Genomic DNA, 18,491 nt, shown 5'->3' on the forward strand with positions numbered 1-18,491 from the left:
CTGCCCACTCTCCGACTGTCCCTGCTGTATGGACTGCACACATAATCTGTTGGGTGGGATGAGTAAAGCGCCGGGAGCCGTGTGTGGCTTTTGCATTATGTAAGAGGAATGCGGGGGGGCACGGACACTGAGGGGCTCTGATAGATAGCCACGTAGACAATAAGTTTAGCAGTTTTATAGTTTACTCTGAACTAATAATTACTTAATTTACCTGTAAGTATTCTGGTTAACAGGTGACAGATGCAGAGGGAAAAGGACCATAATGCTAATTAAGTTAATAAAGTTTTTATCTGAATCGAGTCTCTGTACAAATTGCGGGCCATCCGAGACAAATTTGTAATTTTAATGAAATGGAATGGATTTGAATATAATTAAGTTCCCATAAAAAAATATATAAAGATATTTAAAGACAAATGTGATGAGATCTAAACTGTAATGACACTAGGGCCAGAGGTGTCATTGTTTTGCAAGTGCAATGGTATGTGATTTTCATCGTATGATAACTGTCTCGGAAAAAGATGCAGTTTCATGATATTACAGAATTTATTATTATTATTATTATTATTATTATTAGTAAGGATGACCCTTCAAGGAATGAAAATGGAGGGGTTATTTTTGGTTGAACAAACGTTTTATTACTATAATTGAAAATTGAATTGGACATTTTTGTTAATGGAAGTATGTGTAAAAAGTTTCCCCATAGAAAATTAGTTAAATTAAAGGAGATTCAATGTGCCGTTGCATTTATTTTTTAGTATCATAGATAAGCAAACCCAATAATGGCAGTGTCAGCAGCCTGAATCAAGCCTGGCTAATTTCATCCAGCATGCCAAATTGGGGCCGATGCTGGGCCAGGTCATTTTTGAGAAGGGCCCAATGATGGTAGGATCGGCAGCCGGAATCTGGCCAGCTGATTTGGCCAGTTTCTGGGGCATCACTCATACCAAGACTCAGCCGAGTCAGGCAACTAGATGCGGCCCAGCTAATTTCATCTGGCATGCCGAGTTCGTGCCCATGCTGGGCCAGGTCATTTCTGATAATGGCCCAGTGATGGCAGTGTGAGCAGCTGGAATCTGGACAGCTGATTTGACCTGATTCTGGGGCGACATTCATGCCGAGTCTCAGTCGAGTCTGGCAACTGGACCCAGCCTGGCTAATTTCATCCGGCATGCTGAGTTCGGGCCGAAGCTGGGCCAGGTCATTTCTGATAACAGCCCAATGATGGCAGTGTTTGCAGCCGGAATCTGGCCATCTGATATTGCCCGATTCTGGGGCGTCATATTTGCCGAGTCTCAGCCGAGTCAGGTTACTGGAGTCAGCCTGGCTAATTTCATCTGGCATGCTCAGTTTGGGCTGATGCTGGGCCACGTCATTTCTGATAACGGCCCAATGATGGCAGTGTTGGCAGCCGCAATCTGGCCGGCTGATTTAGCCTGATTCTGGGGCGTTATTTATTTAGAGTCTCAGCTGAATCAGGCAACTGGACCTAGCCGAGTTCAGGCCAAATCTGGGCCAAGTCATTTTGGCTACCTGGGAATATACAGGGTATGATAATCGTTAACTTTTCTATCATGGTATACCGTGAAACTGGTGTATTGCTGCAACCCTGTTTGCCCCCAAGTCAAGAAGAGAAAGTCACAAGTCAAGTCCCAAGTCTTAAGCTTTGAGTTTTGAGTCCTAAACAAGTCATGATGTGTGCTCCACCAAATGTATTAGCATTTTAACAACAAAGTAATAATACATTAATTCAGAAAATTCATGGATGCTTTATGTGTCACAGCCTGCATTTTGCTCCCTTGCTCTCCCTGGATCAGTTATAAATTTCTGATCCATGGAAGTTTTATATTTGTAAAACTTTCCTCGAGTCTAGAAAAGCAATTTAAAAATCTGATGTGATCATGATGTTAAGTCCATGGGCTGACCAGGAACTTGAGGGTGGGGCCAGTGGGAGAAACACTACTGCACATATTCAGTGGGCAACAGTAAAGTAAACCTTGATGGTAGAAATGTTTTTTGGCAAATGCACCAGGTGAGCAATTTTCATTGGACTGAATAGGCACCATCTTGGAGTCCAGTATCGATCGTGTCTTTATTCTCTTTTGGTTTTGTGAAGTCGACTCTAAAGTCATAAAATCTATGGCTTGAGTCTGACTCCAGTCCAAGTCATGTGACTCAGCTCCACACCTCCATAAAGGGCTATAGGTACAACTGGACACTGAGGTTTTTCTGGGTTTTTAAAGCAACCTTTTCCATAGTTTCTAGAGTTTCTATAGGCTACAGAAACAAATGTACATATGTTTAAGCTGATTACAGTATTTCTAGCCCCACTGTTTTTTCGCTAGGATTCAATAATTCTCATGTTATTCCTGGAAGCATGGAGAGAGTTTAGAAACAGCAAAATGAAATGAAATGAAATGGTAACTCTTTGTTTTAAGGGTGTTTAATTCCTTAGAAAGTTTCCTTTTAAAAGAACTTTGTAATTTGGTAGAAATAATAGGGTCATACGGTAAATAGAGATGTTCCGAAACATTTTTGTGTTTTGAGCAGTTGTTGATTTTCTAAGGAATTTCCTGAAACAAAACTACTCCACTCGAATAAAACTTGCAGATAATAAAAAATAAAATAAAAGTTCCTAAAAAGCCCTCAAATTTAAAATTGTAGAGTTTTTTTGTGCTTTTGGTGTCTTTGGGTCGTATTGGGGAATTGACTCTGACTCATGACCTCAGTATTCATAAAATGCTGGCTATGACTTTGACTGGGTACAAAACATGCATGGCTGAATGAACTTGTATTCAGGCCTCAGGGCATACGTGAATGGTGAGTCCCTGCTGACCACACTCCAGGTTTACTGTGCTATTTTGTAATTAATACCATGTAAACAAAATAGAAACTGCGGGCAAGACTGAAACTAATTTACCACCTCACTGTAGAACATGTTTACTTGATGATTGGTTTGGAAGAAAAAGTCCGGACAAAATCTATCAAGAGTTTCAAAGCTGGTCGATTAATGTAACATAGATCCTATGGGTTGCATATGCGTAGAGAAAGGCTTCTTCATTATTGTGGGTCGTATAAGATGATGGAGCTACATCTTATGTCAGACTTCATTGCCAAGTTTTGCTCACCTGCAAAGAAATGACATGATCAAGATGTGAAACAAAACAAGTAGAGCAACCTGGCTGCACCTGTGGCTCTGCTCCAGATACTCACTGTGAGAAGTAATTAATTGACACAATTAAAACTGTACAAACACCGGGGCAGATTGCAGTCCGTACGCATCCACATGTTCCCTGCCTGCGGCCGCATGGGTTCTCCCTGTAGGTTTAATTAATAGTCAGTGGAATTGTAAGACTGCCCTGAAGGGGCTCATAATCAAATCACACTGAGCACTGCTCCAGCAGGCTGCCCACTGGGGTCCTAATTGATAAGAGTCTCCAGCCTGCAGGGTTATGAAATTCAACATTTCCATTGCTATCTTTGCTGTTACAGATGGTGCACCAGGAGGTCAAGCTGTGGTTCACAGAGCAGACGTAGGTCACCGCTACAGGATACCTGAACCCCATGACAGCAGGTGAGTCTGAGTAACTAAAACCTTGAGCCATATGAATACAGGCATGTGGGGAACCGAGCATTTGTTGCCCTGAGTCTGTCCTTTTAGGCAAACTAACTTTGACCTTTATACTGTATGATATTTGCTTACATAATCATAATGATGTTGCTGCATACACTACACTGAAAGCCTTTTTATTATGTGGAGCACAGCTTTGTGTTTACATGGTTGTGTGCAAGAACATACTGTAATAACTAAAGAAGTAGATAAAGAAGAGCACGGCACTGCCTCCAGGCTGTTGTGTTCGTGCATCCATCCCCATTCATATATGTACAATAAGAGCGCTCATCGCTCAGGGGGCAAAACGTGCACTTTTTCTGCAAGAATGCTCTCATCATATCCTGTGATTTAAATGGATTTACTGTTAACATGTGCAGCATATTAAAAGAACCAAAAAGATTAGCTTTAATTGAGCTTACACGACAGAGGAATCAACACTCAGTTGACTTCACTCACAGTCAGGAGGAGCGAGTAGGGTGTGGAGGACCAAAGGAGGTTAGTTAGTATAAGGACATCCCTAGTCATTCATCACAACAGACAGCTCTGGGATGAGGTCCCCTATATATTGGCCCTGGTTGTGAATCTACAGGCATGCGATATTTAAAGCCTGATCTATCATCCCTATACTACCAATCCATAGGTTTATCAACCAGCGTCAATGGCCAGATCTATGAGCATCTATCAAAGCGTGTCAGTTTTGAAATGAGAAAACAACGGACACACACACAACGTGCAGAGTTTAATTTTCTCGTGAGCACAAACACACAAAACATACAAAGCTGCTGAGTCTAAGAAAGCTTGGACGAAGCAAATCATAATACAGCTCTCTTTATTCTGCAGAGACATATTACTGGGTAAAAACAGAAAAACTCATGAATAAATTTTCTCTTTGGTCAACTTAAAACTTAAAGTTGAAAGATGGATGAAATGTGTAAGTGTTAGTGAAATATACACTTTACAGTTTGGAGAATTTCTTATAATTATGAGAAAATGTGGCGACAACTAGATTGTCATTCAAGCAAACCTTGAGGTTTCTTGCACCATTGTATACACTATATATTTTTTTTAGACATGCTAATGAGTTAGGAAGCTGAGTCTCTTGTCACTTGCTGTAACCCAGTCTACTCCATCTGAAGAAAATGTGTGTTGCATAGAGCAAACATAGTTGAGATTTTAGTGCCGTACGAGTAGTGGAGCAATAATAAAGTTTCTCCTCAGGGTCGTGTTAGACTAATGGTTGTTAAATTTAAGCCATTTTTCCTTTTGGATGACTTGGCAATCTTAATTTTTAATGATGTTAACAGTATTTTGTAGGCACAGATGATGATTTTGGCTTGTGGTGGCACTAAAAGGAAAGCTCATGAAGTGGATAGTTTGTTCTCTGGATCGCAGGAAGGAGTAAATTTCATGCAAAATTTGCTGAAGATGCTATGTAGATGAGAGTTGAGGCCTCAATAAACGTTTATATTAATGGACTGGGGACCAAAAATATCTAAACAATATTACAAAGCAATCTGACCAATGCTTGCTGAGACATTTTGCTGTGGACAGTGTGAAATTAACATTGGTGAATATTCACCTTCTGTTCACTTCCATTTAATGTGAGCAAAGGGGCGAATAAAATATTCACTTCCTGTTAGCAAAGCAACTTTGTATCTCTGTATCGCATGGAGTTTAACTTCGGTGGACTTTGACCAGCGATGCGTGGAGGAGACTAGTTGTTGCCGTGTCTAACAAGCCAAAATCGTACGATACTGGCCATTAAAAAATACAAGCTGCCCCACATGAGAGCTGCTGACTGGCTGGCAGCAACAGGCAACTGAGCACAATTATTGCCTGAGCAGGCGATGGTCACTCGCCTGCATTTGCTCATGTGTGACTGTGGCCTTACAGTGATTTCTGATTGAGTACTGCCGCAGGTTTTTCACTAAGTCTCTCTCTCACAGCTGGTCATGCATGTTTAAGGAGTTCTCAAGCATTTTTTGAGTTACTTAACTGAGAGTAGTGCCTAATTTGTAGGTTTTATTTTTCATCCCAGGAGTGACACAATCATCAGAACACACCAGGAATGTTATTTGAGCATGATGTCACCATCATAGTTAATAACAAGCCACCTCACACCAACTGTTACACAAACAAAACCTGCTCAGATTCTCGTGGTGTAATCTAGGCACTAACGATATTCATCAGGAGCTCAACTTCTCTTCACACATATGGACGTTTCTGTCAATTAATTACATCAAGGAAAGACAGTTACAGTACAATCATAATGTGTTCAATCTTCATTGGCGAGTGAGTAGAGACCCACGTGGTCACACAGTATAAACGTCAACAAAGTCAATGCAATATTACAGTGCTGTGCTTATTCATCTTCAGCCAAAACCCATTGAAAAACCACACATATAAAAGTAAACGAAGTAAAACAAATGGCTGAAAAACGTACAACATGAGAGGACAAATAATCTTCAAACAATAAAGCCATGATAACAAATTCAAATGTGATCCCATGGAGACTTACAAAAAAAGCAGTACTTAACAGTTAATATATTTACAAGGAGTTGAGAGCTTATATTAACATGTAGATACAATACAGTTCTTATTGAGGCTGTACAGGATATACAGTGACTGGGAGCCCAATGCACTGCAACTTGAAAAAACAAATGCAAATACAAAGGCATGTTTTCTCCAGTTGCTTGTGGTTTCTGGGTGCACTGGGCGCTCTGAGCTACAGTATACAGGACAGCATGGACCCGGACTACACAGATCATTACATCCTACATTTAATGGTTCAAACATCATCTTACTTTTTGTACTATTTAAGTTTGGACATGTTTCTGATGTAAAAGCCAACAGGAACCAAGCAGGAACCACCACAGCTGCATTTTGATCCAAGGCTAAAAATTCCTTAAATGTATATTATGCAGTATTTTCAAAAACAAAAACAAAAAAACAAACCTATATAAATTCATTTTACTCAGCACTTATGATGAAGTATGAAGTGTGTGGCAGTGTCTTTAACTACAGAGACTTTGCCCTCTGCCTGTATCTTCAGCTATGAATCTGTAGCTATGAAAACAAAGGACACAGTGCAGAAAAAGGCAAATATAGCGAGGCAAAACGCCCAGTGGACAAAGCCCGTTTCAACACAGGAGTGAATCTGGGGTTGGATTTCACTTTTGTTCTTGCTGGCAATACGTTTCATGAACAGTAACCAACAATTCCTGTATAGAATACCTTTAAGGAGCTTTTTTTTCCCCCAAAAGGCGATGGTAATTTGGTCTAGAAAAAAAACCCTTCAAATATTTTCTCTCTAAAATCATTGACAACTGTGTCTTAATGGTTAATTTCACCTGGTGATCTTAAAGTTCTAGTGTGTGGGATTTAGTGACATCTAGTGGTGATTTTGCAGATTGCAACCAACTAAAACTTCTCCTGTGTGCCAAGTGTAAAGGACAACTACAGGGGCAGACGTGAAAACACGAATGACCCCATCTAGAGCCGGCATTGGTTAGTCTGGTCTGGGCTACTTTAGAGACAACATGGTGGACTCTGTGGAAGAAGACCCGCTCTGTGTGTAGATATACACAGCTCATTCTAAGGTAACAAAAACACCGTTTCTTAGTTTCAGGTGATTGTATTATGAAAACATAGTGACGACTATGATATTCAATTTCTGCCAATATTTCCCCCTAAATCCTACACACTGGACCTTTAAGGAATTTATTGTTAAGAGGACATTTAAGGGCCAGACACACTCCAGACAGTGGACATTAACTTCTGTTTATATTACATTGGGCATCTGCATAGGGAAAGTGTTGGCAGAGCCTCACAGACACAGGCAGATGATGGTATTATTAAATCTCACAGACCCTTGCAGCTATGCGGAAAGAACAATTTGCAAGTAAAGCCTTAAAGTTGTACTCTGCAGCCATTTAGTACTGCAGTTCCATAAAGTTTTGAGACTCACAAGAGATAAATTATAAAAAGAATGGTTGAAATAGAAGCAGTAGAGGCTTAAATATTTTAATTTATTCCATAGTATGAGTTGAGCTTGAACAACACTGGATCCTTTATTTCCTGTAATGAAACTCAATGACATCTTCCATGAGAACCTACCTGCCTGGTAAATATTCACTTCTTTCAAACTCCACATCTCAAGTCTGTAACATGAACAAGCTTTCTGTTAAAAAGCCCAATCTGAGGTAACTGATGACATCATCAGTGTTATTTTATCAGGTTTTAAAAAGCTCCCTCCAGAGCTGTTTACACAGGTTGGGCAGAATCCTTGTGACACGTAAACTGATCCTTATGTGTAAAATTGGTGGAGTGCCCCTTTAACTTGAAGCATGCTTGCCTTGATCAACAAGGTCTCTCATGCTGTCCCACTCAGCTATGTTGGTTGCTGCACATTTTAATTTCCTGTTGACATTATTTGACAAAGACAGTGTTGACAGTAAACCTAGTTTAAGACTTCAGATGTCCTCTCGAGACCAGCAAGTAAAGCCACAGGTGCCATGTCCTTTTCTTCTGTCGATCCTCATGGATGTAGCCATCAGGCATGTATGGATGGATATAACAATGAGGGTAATGGCACACGCTCCTCTTTTAGCCAGGTGGTGAAGAAGTCGGTCCAATCCATTTGAATATCAATGTAAATGTTCTATATTCACTCTCCATCTGGAAACCCAAACACTGAGCCAACCAGTGCAGGAGACAGCACACACATGTTGGTGGATGCACAGTTTTCTATGGATATATCATATACCAGTGGGTTAAGTTCATGTATATCTTCACAACATGGAGTGAATGAATATACACGTGCACATAAACCCTCTGAATAACAATAGGAAATGTGAGTGTGTGCAAATACAGTCTCTGGCGTGACACAGGAGCATGGATGCACTCTGCACTCAGGTGTTAATATACATGTGTGAGTCAGTGCGTGCAGGTGTTACAGGCACATCCATATGTCTTCTGCCCTTCATCACAGTTTCTGCCTTTTCACCTGTGCTCCTCCTCCTCCTCCTCCTCCTAGAGAGCCTGCTCAGTGCTGGAGGCAGAGATGTCCAAGAGTCTCCAGGCTGCGTTGGGGTTCAGCTCCTCCTGGTCACGACACAGCGCCCAAACATACATCATCCTCATCACCTTTTCCTGTTGAGGGAGGAGAAGAGCAAAGATCAGTCCCCTGGAGACGGTATGTAGAGGGTAGTGGGCTCCTCTAGACTTAAGTTCAAATGTCAGAACTGGAGCTGCGAACAACTAGCCTCGGAACCAGACAAATCTGAGCTCATGTTTTATTAGCTTTGGCAGATACATCTGGTTTCCCTCCCCTTCTTTGATTTCCAGCCGACCCGACACTCAAACCAATCACAACCTCTCATCTAATGTGGAGCAGGTTTGATTCGATGAATAACAACCTGCAGAGCATTCGCGCTTAACACAACATACATGATGACATAATTTTTGGCTCACCCACCCTCACAATATGACGAGCATAATCCTATCTTGGTAAAGAGGAGCCCTGTTGAGGCTTTTTCAAAAACAAGCAAGATGGCTGTAGCTTTCTGCTGAAGTAATATTTTCAAATTCGGACATACTGATGCTACACCATAGTCTCTTGCTTAGCTATAGGCCTATTAAATTGCATCCAGAGGCATTTGGCTGTACATCTGTTGATAACACCCCTCAAAAATGAACTGAGAGGCTCCAGACTAATATACATTTGTGAATTGGTGCTGCGATGCCAGGCTTATGAACAACCATAACTTATGTAATATCTTTCAGGATGTATGATGCAACTTTCCAGACAGACTAGAAATATTAATACTCATATGAGATATCTTCATAGTCAGCAGTTTAAATCCGAGCATATTAGTGGCATGAAGTAAAACAAGCCAGAGTCCTATTGCTCCATCAGACCTATGAAATTCAGAGTAATTAAGACAGACGCAAACGGTAAGCATGTTATAGAGTGCTGATCTAATTTCAGCCATTTACTTCCTTGATATAACCGATTCTATCAGATTTACTACTCTGGTGCAAGTAATTATGAGTTCACTGACCGGATCTCCTTCCACGATATCTCCTTTGGGGCCGCGGATCACCATGACGACCTGAGCCTGGAAGGTTATAATCAGCACTGGGCCCTGGTCCATCATCTTGCCCATTGCTAGCTAAAAACAGAAAGAGACAATGAGCAAATTCAATGAGAAGAAAACAGTTAATAAAGGTTATTTTCCCTTTCTGCAGCAAATGGCATGCAAACAATAAATGATGTGAATGTTTGCTGAGAGGAAAGAGGCTGAATAGAGAGAGGGTTTAGACATTTGAGAACACAGTAAAGTATAACACAATGTGTGTGACAACTGGTGTACAGGTGTGACTTACATCTATGTTATCAATGTCCAGGATTTTGGACTGGAAGAGCAGCCCCAGCGCCCTGGCCTGCTGGATGGGGTGAGCCAGCTGACTGTACGTCTGAGAACAGGTACACAAAAACACTCTTGGCATGAAAATGAAGCTTCACACATACTTGCTTGTTCACTAAATTGGATGGACCGGCATAGTTTCATTTGTGAGGGTCTTTATTTCTATTTCTATGAAAAGGTCATTGTGCCCATTTGCAAATACATCAAAACATTGACAAAGTGAAAAGTGCCTGAAGTAAATATATTACAGGATCTATAAAAATATAAAGAGAAGCTGCTGAGCCTGAGGTCAGACTGAAAACCATTTCACCTTAAATGTTGTATTCACTTAGCATTTAACTGGATGCAAAATGTAGAGACAGCAGTATATAACTTACAGCTTCATAGCACCAGTCTTTTAATACATCCAGCTCTCCACGGATCATAGCCTGCAGAAAGGACAGGGACACTGCATCAACAATGATTGTTTACAACATCAGAAAGGTATTTCACTAAGTGAGCCAGTAAACCAGTTATTTTGTGAAATCCTGCCCGTTTTCTGTTGTCTTGCAGTCATAGTGACAGATTTTCATTCTATTTCTCCAAATTAAATGCGATTAGATGACTGTAGAGCACTCTCAATCTGATATGGCTGCCAAATGAGGCTAGAAATGTATATCTTAGTCATTATTATATGCTTGTAACTGCATCATCAGCCCTTGTTCTGTGACTAGGAAGCAGACAGCAGATTGTTTTAAGTGTTCCCTGCCTTCAGTAATTCGACTTGCATCTTTTGCTCACTTAGAACTTTCTCTAAAATCTGACAGCTCCAGCCTGACTTTATTAATTTTAACCAGAGATGTCACAAATTCAGTTACTTAATCTGATCCGAGGTGGAGTAATATTTCACATTTAATGAAGCAAGACCTTCATCAGTAGGTCATTTCTTAGCCTCATTAACGAAATACCCTCAGGTACTGAGCAAAGAGAGGAGTGTGAATGAAGCAGAGTTGAGAACAAACCGTGAGACAGTAGCAGAGTCTGTTTACCTCCAGTATGTTAGGGATGATGTCTTTCTCACACTGTTTGAGGAAAGAGTCTTTGTCAAAGGTGGGGTCCGCCTTCACGATCTCCGTCAGCACTTCGGACATTTCTGTCTTAGAGAAAAGACCGCCTGGAAAACAAATGCCAACAACATCAACAGTAGGAACAACAAACAGATCTGTGGGTACAACAGATGGGACATTAAGAACGATGAGAAAAAGCAGAGATGTGCAAGTACATCAAGACATGAGGTTTCAGATTTTATTCTATTCTCGGAACAAACTGTTATTTATATTGTATATAGAGGGGCTTGGCCAGGACAATCATATAAAAGATTATGACAATGACCAGAAACTGCAAAATCACAACCAACTCTGGAGGAGCATTACCTAGGAAACCGGTGACTTTGTCAGTCACAGCTCTGGATGCTCTGACCAAGGCATTGTCACTTTCATCATATTTCATCTTCATCTCAAAGAATCCTGTAGAGAACAAAAAGGGAATATTAGGAGAAACAGTTTAATATAAAGATATATAAACATGTTTTTCAGTGCTAATGGTGGAGAAAACCTGCACCTGTGAGAGCACTGTGGACTAGATAAACACCTCTGATCTGTATCAGTTTGATGCACTCTACTGTAAAGAATCTGGTGCCACCTGCTGCCTTTAAAGGAAATTACACACACACACTCACACATAAGTCTAATTCTTCAGCATCTAACAATAAATGCAGAGGATTTCCTTACTGTTAAAAACTACATTATTGTCCTTGAAGTCCTTCCACTGCTGGTACCACTTTGAGTCCTTGTGGAGAACAACTCCCATCGCCTCTCTGCGTCACAAAATACAAGAAAATCAGGTCTGTGATTAGAGATGTTCACAACAAGTATGGTTATGCATTAATAGGGAACATGCACTGTCCAAGTGAAGATACATTCTTATTAGAAAAGAGGGTGAGAGGATTTCTGCAGGACTGAAGAAGTTAGATTTAAGACTTTTTAGGATCTTTTTAAGTCCATTTTGAATGCATTTTAAGACCTATTTCCCATTCATACTAGTGATGTCAGAATCAGGGAACATGGTTTGACTGATGCGTAACTACCGAGTGTCAAGTCCAGAGCATCTCCACTTTTACTGTTGGCCTAGAAGATCCAAACACTGTCTGGAGGTCCTTTTACTGGAGCTGTAGGAGTTAACGGTTTGAGTGCATAACAAGTCATGCTGGGTCCAGACTTTGATGATGCTTCCGATGTGAATACAGAACAACATTGGGTGATGGCAGGTGTTTTCTGGTGGCTTTTTACGGGGGCGTTATGTTTTTCTGACCATGTGATTTCAAAGCCTTTATACCCATAGTTCCTAATTTTAGTGTTTTCTTGGACAAGGTCCAGATGGATCCAAATTTGTTGTTATTTTAGGCCTAAAATACAGGTTTATAGGATTTTAGACTTTTTAAGGATCTGCAGAACCCCGGGGGTGAGAGGTGAAACAGGTTTCAGTAGTTCCAACAGTTACTCACTCATTGGCCTCGAACACTCTGGAGTCGCTGTCGGCTCCTTTGGAGGAGAAATCGCTCCTCTTTCTAAGCTGAGAGGGAGCTCTGTAAGGGCCAGCATCCCCAACATCTATCTCCTTCTTCATAGTCTCCACACCCTGCAGAGATCACACACAGTTGTATTATATTAAGTATGTGTATTTTACCAAACCGTTTAGAACAGGACTTTTGGCTCACTGCATCTTATGAGCTGAATAACTGCACTCTAGATTAAAAGTAAGTTTCACCTGAATGCTTTAGTTGGGTGGTAACTGCTGACTGTTTGACCGCGAAAGCCAGAATTAGAAGAAGCTACGACATCCACTGCTTGAGATTGTTGTGGTTTCTCAGTCTATTATATTCATCTGTAAGTAGCTACAATAAACATGCTAACTCTTTTGCAGCAGCAGCCAACATGTTTTCAGAATGTATCAACTTATCCGAGTGAAAGTAGACACATAAGCAGCGACATATTGACCTATGCAGATGTTTCAGCGATTTAATTTACACTGCAAGAATTACGGCCCATGAATCACTGCTTAGTCATTTTTACACCTTTTGTTTTTCCCACTATATCAAAAAATATTAAATCATGACTGAAAATCTCAAGTATCAAACCCTGGATTTTGATAGGTATACGTGTGCCAACAACAATGCAAAGATGAGGATGGATGAGGATGTTTTCTCCTCTGACCTGTGAGATGGCCCTGAATGCTCCGGTTCTGCCCAGTTTTTCTCCTCCTCTGGAGACTGACTCAGCAGATTGCTTGGCTGTCTTGGCAGCCTCCTCCACACTTTCCTTGATCTTCTTCCCGATGTCAGTGCGGCTCACCTCCTCAAGACCCTATGGCCAGGATGGCAATACGGGCACACACACAAACACATAAAGACAGATACAATTAGTCAACATGGTTCGATATTCAGTGCTAAAACCTATTGAAAACGATTTAAATCACTTCTGCATTTGAGTATTGTCCAAACACATGCACATGTTCAGGCGTACTATTTGTCTGTGTGAGACAGGAGTGCAGGAGTGTTTTTATTAGTAAGGTTTTGATATAGTTTTGTGGTTGTTAAACGCAGCCCCTGTTATTCCAGTTCATAAAGAATTTTCAATTTGGATACTTCATTCAATGTGGAGGCATGCAAGAAGAACATTTTCTTCACAAGTCAACATAACATGGGGTGAGTACTACATTTATTTTCCATTTGAGGCATGTGTTTTTAGATTGAAGGGCCAAATTTCCAAACTGTAACTAGCGATCACAGATATAACTCCAGCATGACATGGTAATCTGTGTCAATTTTGAGAAGACAGTCAGTATGTTGGGACATAAAGGTCCAGCAATTTTAATGAGGCATCAGTGTAGAGGTATGACTGTTTTATTGGTAAGCTAGAGGAAGTCCTGATACCTTACCTCCTTGACGGTCTCTGACAGGGAGCCAAAGGTCTTGCGAAACACCTCTGAAGTCTTCACTGTCTCAGACTCTATAGATTTCTAATGAAGGAAATAAAAGATATACTGTTTGCACATTGCAAAAATAATGTAAAGCGTCAAAACGTCAAATGCCTGACTGATGCAAATAAAATACGTTAAAAAAAATTACTTATAACTCAAAGAGACATTGTCTAATAAAAAAATCACAGAGGCTGCAAACCAAATAACGTTCTTACATATTTCCTGCGGGCTTGTTGCAGAGCGTCAGACTCCTCAAGCCTCTTGGCCTCTTCTCTGAACTTCTTTATGTTCTCTTTCATCTCCTGATTCTTACTGAACTCCTGACGCAGGTTATCCACAAACTCCCCCAGGAAACCTTTACTACGTCCTGAAGCATATCGCACCTAATAAGACAAAAACAAAGTAGGACTTGAGTCGAACAGACAGACGCTTAGAGTGAACAGATGATTGTGACGCTGAGAGAAACAAGTAAAACACATTTTCTAACTTAAATGAATTCTTTTAAGTTACATGAACAACTAAAAATGTTTCTATAATGTAATCAATAATAAGTATGCATCACTTAGAAGTAAATGGAAACTGTCAGTGTGTACCTGCACAGTTGCAGCTGGGCTCCTACGTAACGTGTAGGCATCTCCTCTCCACGATGAGGAGACAAGAGGCCTGGAGCAGATGGCCAAGGCACGTCTGCCTACCAGCTGCAATGGAGAGAAAGCCACTGTTAGTAATGAAAGCACCAACTCTGCCAACACTGCAGTGGAAAGAGAATGAGTGACAGGTGGTTATTAATGGGATACTAATGAGTCATGCTCCCACAGTAATGAGCAAGAATATAAAAAGGGAAAGTGGCAGAAAAACACGAGTCATGTTGACGTGACGCTGTTTGTAAGAACCCGTTTATTATTTATTGTGGTCATTTGCATCTTCTGTTTTTATGTCTTGATTTTTTCAATACTTGCTTTTATGGTTAATTTAATTTTCTCTTAATAGGATTATGTTATGCACATTTAACCTAATCCAAAGATAATTCTTTATATGTGAAAACGTAGTTGGCAATAAACTGGATTCTGATTCTGATCTAGATGTCTTGGCCAAAACAGAGCAATATTTAAAGGGACAGATCACCCCGAAAATCAAGAGCACGTACTTCCTCTTACCTGTAGTGCTGTTTATCAGTCTAGATTGTTTTGGTGTGAGTTGCTGAGTGTTGGAGATATCGGCCATAGAGATGTCTGCCTTCTCTCCAACATAATGGAACTAGATGGCACTCAGCTTGTGGTGCTCAAAGCACCAAATAATTACATTTGAAAAACTCAACAGCATTGTCTTTTTCTATAGATCATGACCTGGTTACTCAAGATAATCCACAGACCTTGTTGTGAGCAGTTTCATGTAGGAACTATTTTCTTTCTAATTAAACTACACCCCCTTATCACATCACCGCACAGAAGCTAAACATTAATGGCGTCTTCCTTGGCTGAGCTCAGTAGTACTAGGTGAGCTAGCAGTAGATGCACGCTTCCTTTTGTGTGGTGCTGAGTTTGGCAGGTGTCGTTTAATTAGAATGCATGAAACTACTCACAACAATGTCTGTGGATTATCTTGAGTAACCAGGTCATGATTTCTAAAAAGAGACATTGCTGTTGAATTCTTCAAAAACATTTTTTAGCGCTTTAAGCACCACAAGCTGACTGCCATCTAGCTCTATTATATTGGAGAGAAGACAGACCTCTCTACAGCAATACTTAGATAGACTTTACCATCTAGATAGACTTTAAGTTTATGTTAAGTGTCTGAACATGTCTTCAAGCTTGTAAGGTAAAATCTTAAAGGAGCATTCTGATCTAGACATCTTAGCAAAAGAAACAAGCTACATTTAAAGGGCTCGTTCACCCCAAAATCAAATACACATATTTTTCCTCTTACCTGTAGTGCTATTTATCAGTCTGCATGGTTTGGGTGTTTGTTGTTCAGTGTTGGAGATATCAGCTGTAGAGATGTCTGCCTTCTCTCCAAAATAATGGAACAGGATGGCACTCAGCTTGTGGTGCTCAAAGAGGCCAAATAATTGAATTTGAAAAACACAATACAAAGATCTCTTTCCGGAAATCATGACCTGGTTACTTAAGGTAATCCACAGATCTTGTTGTGAGCAGTTTGATGTAGGAACTATTTTCTCTCTACAGAGCCACACCTGCAAACTGTATCACTGCACCGAAGGAAGTGTGCATCTACTCTTGGACGAGAGGCTTGTGTTTATGACAGCGTGAGATGGAAACATTAATGGCGTCCACCTTAGCTGAGCTGTAACATTAGCTAGCTCAGTGGTGCTAGGTGAGCTAGCAGTAGATGCATGCTTCTTTCTGCAGGTTGGTATAGTTGGTGGGTGTAGTTGGATAGAAGAAAATTGGTTCCTATATTGAACTGCTTACAACAAGGTCTGTGGATCTATCCATCCATTTGTATCCGCTTATGCAGGGCAAAAGGCCAAGCAAAGCACCCCAGACATCCCTCTCCCCAGCAACACTTTCCAGCTCCTCCTGGGGGAACCCAAGATGTTCCCACGCCAGATGAGACATGTAATCCCTCCAGTGTGTTCTGGATCTGCCCCAAGGCCTCCAACTAGTGGGACATGCCCAGAACACGTCTAATGAGAGGCGCCCAGGAGGCATCCTGATCAGTTGCCTGAACCACCTCAACTGACCCCTTTTGATGCGAAGGAGCAGCAGCTCTACTCTGAGCTCCCTCCAGATGTCCAAGCACCTTACCCTGTCTCTAAGGCTATGGATTCTCTTGAGTAACCGGGTCATAATTTCTGGAAAGAGACATTGCCGTTGAGTTTTTCAGCTGTAATGTTTTGGCACTTTGAGCACCACAAGCCGAGTTCCACCTAGTTCCATTATATTTGAGAGAAGGCAGACATCTGTAAGGCTGATATCTCCAACACTCAGCAACTCACACCAAAACAATTTAGACTGATAAACAGCACTACAGGTAAAAGGAAAAATATGTATTTTCAATTTGGGGGTGAACTATTGCTTTAAACAAATCGTTGTCAGGTTGCATGAAACAGACGGTTTCAACAGGGTCCATCACGAACAGCTGTCACAGTCACTAAAAAAGTTTTCTTCATGTAATCTTGATCCCCCAAAAAACAATTGAAATGGACCTTGCTGAGCATTTTCATACATATCACAGGGCACAACAGGATGAGTACAAGTGGCACTATTTCTGTGGCTGTAATTCTATGTGTGCCAGTTTTATACTTCTGTGATTCAAATAGGAATTTCCCCCTATAGTATTTCTGCTAAGGTTTTTAACATACTTAATTTTGATTGTTGTTACCCAGGGTTGTAATCAGCACCAGACTCCAGCTAAACGTTGGTAAAATACACAAGTGGCTGATAGATTTGCTTCACTCACCAGCTGTTAGATTTGGGAATCCACCAACCACAGAGGCAGGTGGACATAAAAGTTAATGTCCAACCTTGGCGTTACATCAATGGTGTCCCAGTAGTACCAAACCTAACCTGCCAGTATTTGGTCTTTGTCGCGTATTTGTTCCAACAGTTATGTCACACAATCTAAAGGGTCACAGATTTAGGTTCACCAAGATAAAACAATCACAATTTGAAACCCTATTTAAATACCATAGGGACACCATGTTTACTGACAGCTGTGAGTGAACTATGATCAAATTTGCACTGACAAGATAAAATTCCCAGTCAGGTCACAGAATCTTATGTAACACCGGTATAACTTAAACTACAGACCACCACCATTATTAATCCTGTAATGTTTCATAACTGAATCGATGCGACAGTACCAGGCTACATGTATATGAGTCTAAACGGCTCACTATTCAACTCCATATAACTGGCTTTAACCGCCGCACACACACACACACACACACACACATCTTTACACCAACAAACCTAAAACAAACAATTAATTATAGACGTTAGTTGGTAAACAAGAACATTAAGATCTCTGCCGTCTGTCTGATGCAACAAGGCCTTTTCTAACGGACATCTCGAGTTCCTGCTGCATTTAAAACAACCTACGGAAGCCCCGTGACATTAACCGGACCCGAGTAAATCTAATAACAAGTCGTTTATGCCTGTTCCCTTCGTTAAATTATCTGATAGAAGCCCGAGAGATGAAATGAAGGACATGAATGGTTGTCTAACCTCGTAGCACCGACACACGGAGGCTGCCATCTTGATCTTGAAATGCGCGGAGCCGCACGTGCATCCTCACTGCAGCAGCTGACCCTCCGCTCGGCCAATAGGAGGCGAGCTTGATGGGCTGGGGGCGGGGCCAGCTGTCAGCACGACTTTAAAGGGAAAATCCACCCTAAAACCAAAACACAATGTGCTTTTATAAAGATGAAATTAACCATAAACTAGAATGTCTGCCTGAACAGAGAATTAGAG

At 40.9% G+C, this 18,491-nt stretch overlaps 1 protein-coding gene across 1 annotated transcript; it reads right to left on the reverse strand.

The window, feature by feature from the left end:
- Positions 1 to 7,619: 7,619 nt before the first annotated feature.
- On the reverse strand, positions 7,620 to 18,347 carry LOC117272294 (mitochondrial import inner membrane translocase subunit TIM44-like). Its single transcript, XM_033651139.2, has 13 exons — positions 18,246 to 18,347; positions 14,649 to 14,753; positions 14,271 to 14,438; positions 14,014 to 14,094; positions 13,290 to 13,439; positions 12,581 to 12,714; positions 11,808 to 11,893; positions 11,451 to 11,543; positions 11,067 to 11,191; positions 10,416 to 10,466; positions 9,998 to 10,087; positions 9,673 to 9,783; positions 7,620 to 8,761 (listed from the first exon to the last, which is right to left on the reverse strand). The coding sequence occupies exons 1-13, from the start codon at positions 18,273 to 18,275 to the stop codon at positions 8,642 to 8,644; spliced, it is 1,344 nt and encodes a 447-aa protein (XP_033507030.1). The 5' UTR covers positions 18,276 to 18,347; the 3' UTR covers positions 7,620 to 8,641.
- Between the last annotated feature and the right edge of the window lie 144 nt (positions 18,348 to 18,491).

The sequence above is a fragment of the Epinephelus lanceolatus genome, chromosome 12 (genome assembly GCF_041903045.1).
Source record: "Epinephelus lanceolatus isolate andai-2023 chromosome 12, ASM4190304v1, whole genome shotgun sequence".
NCBI lineage: Eukaryota > Metazoa > Chordata > Actinopteri > Perciformes > Serranidae > Epinephelus > Epinephelus lanceolatus.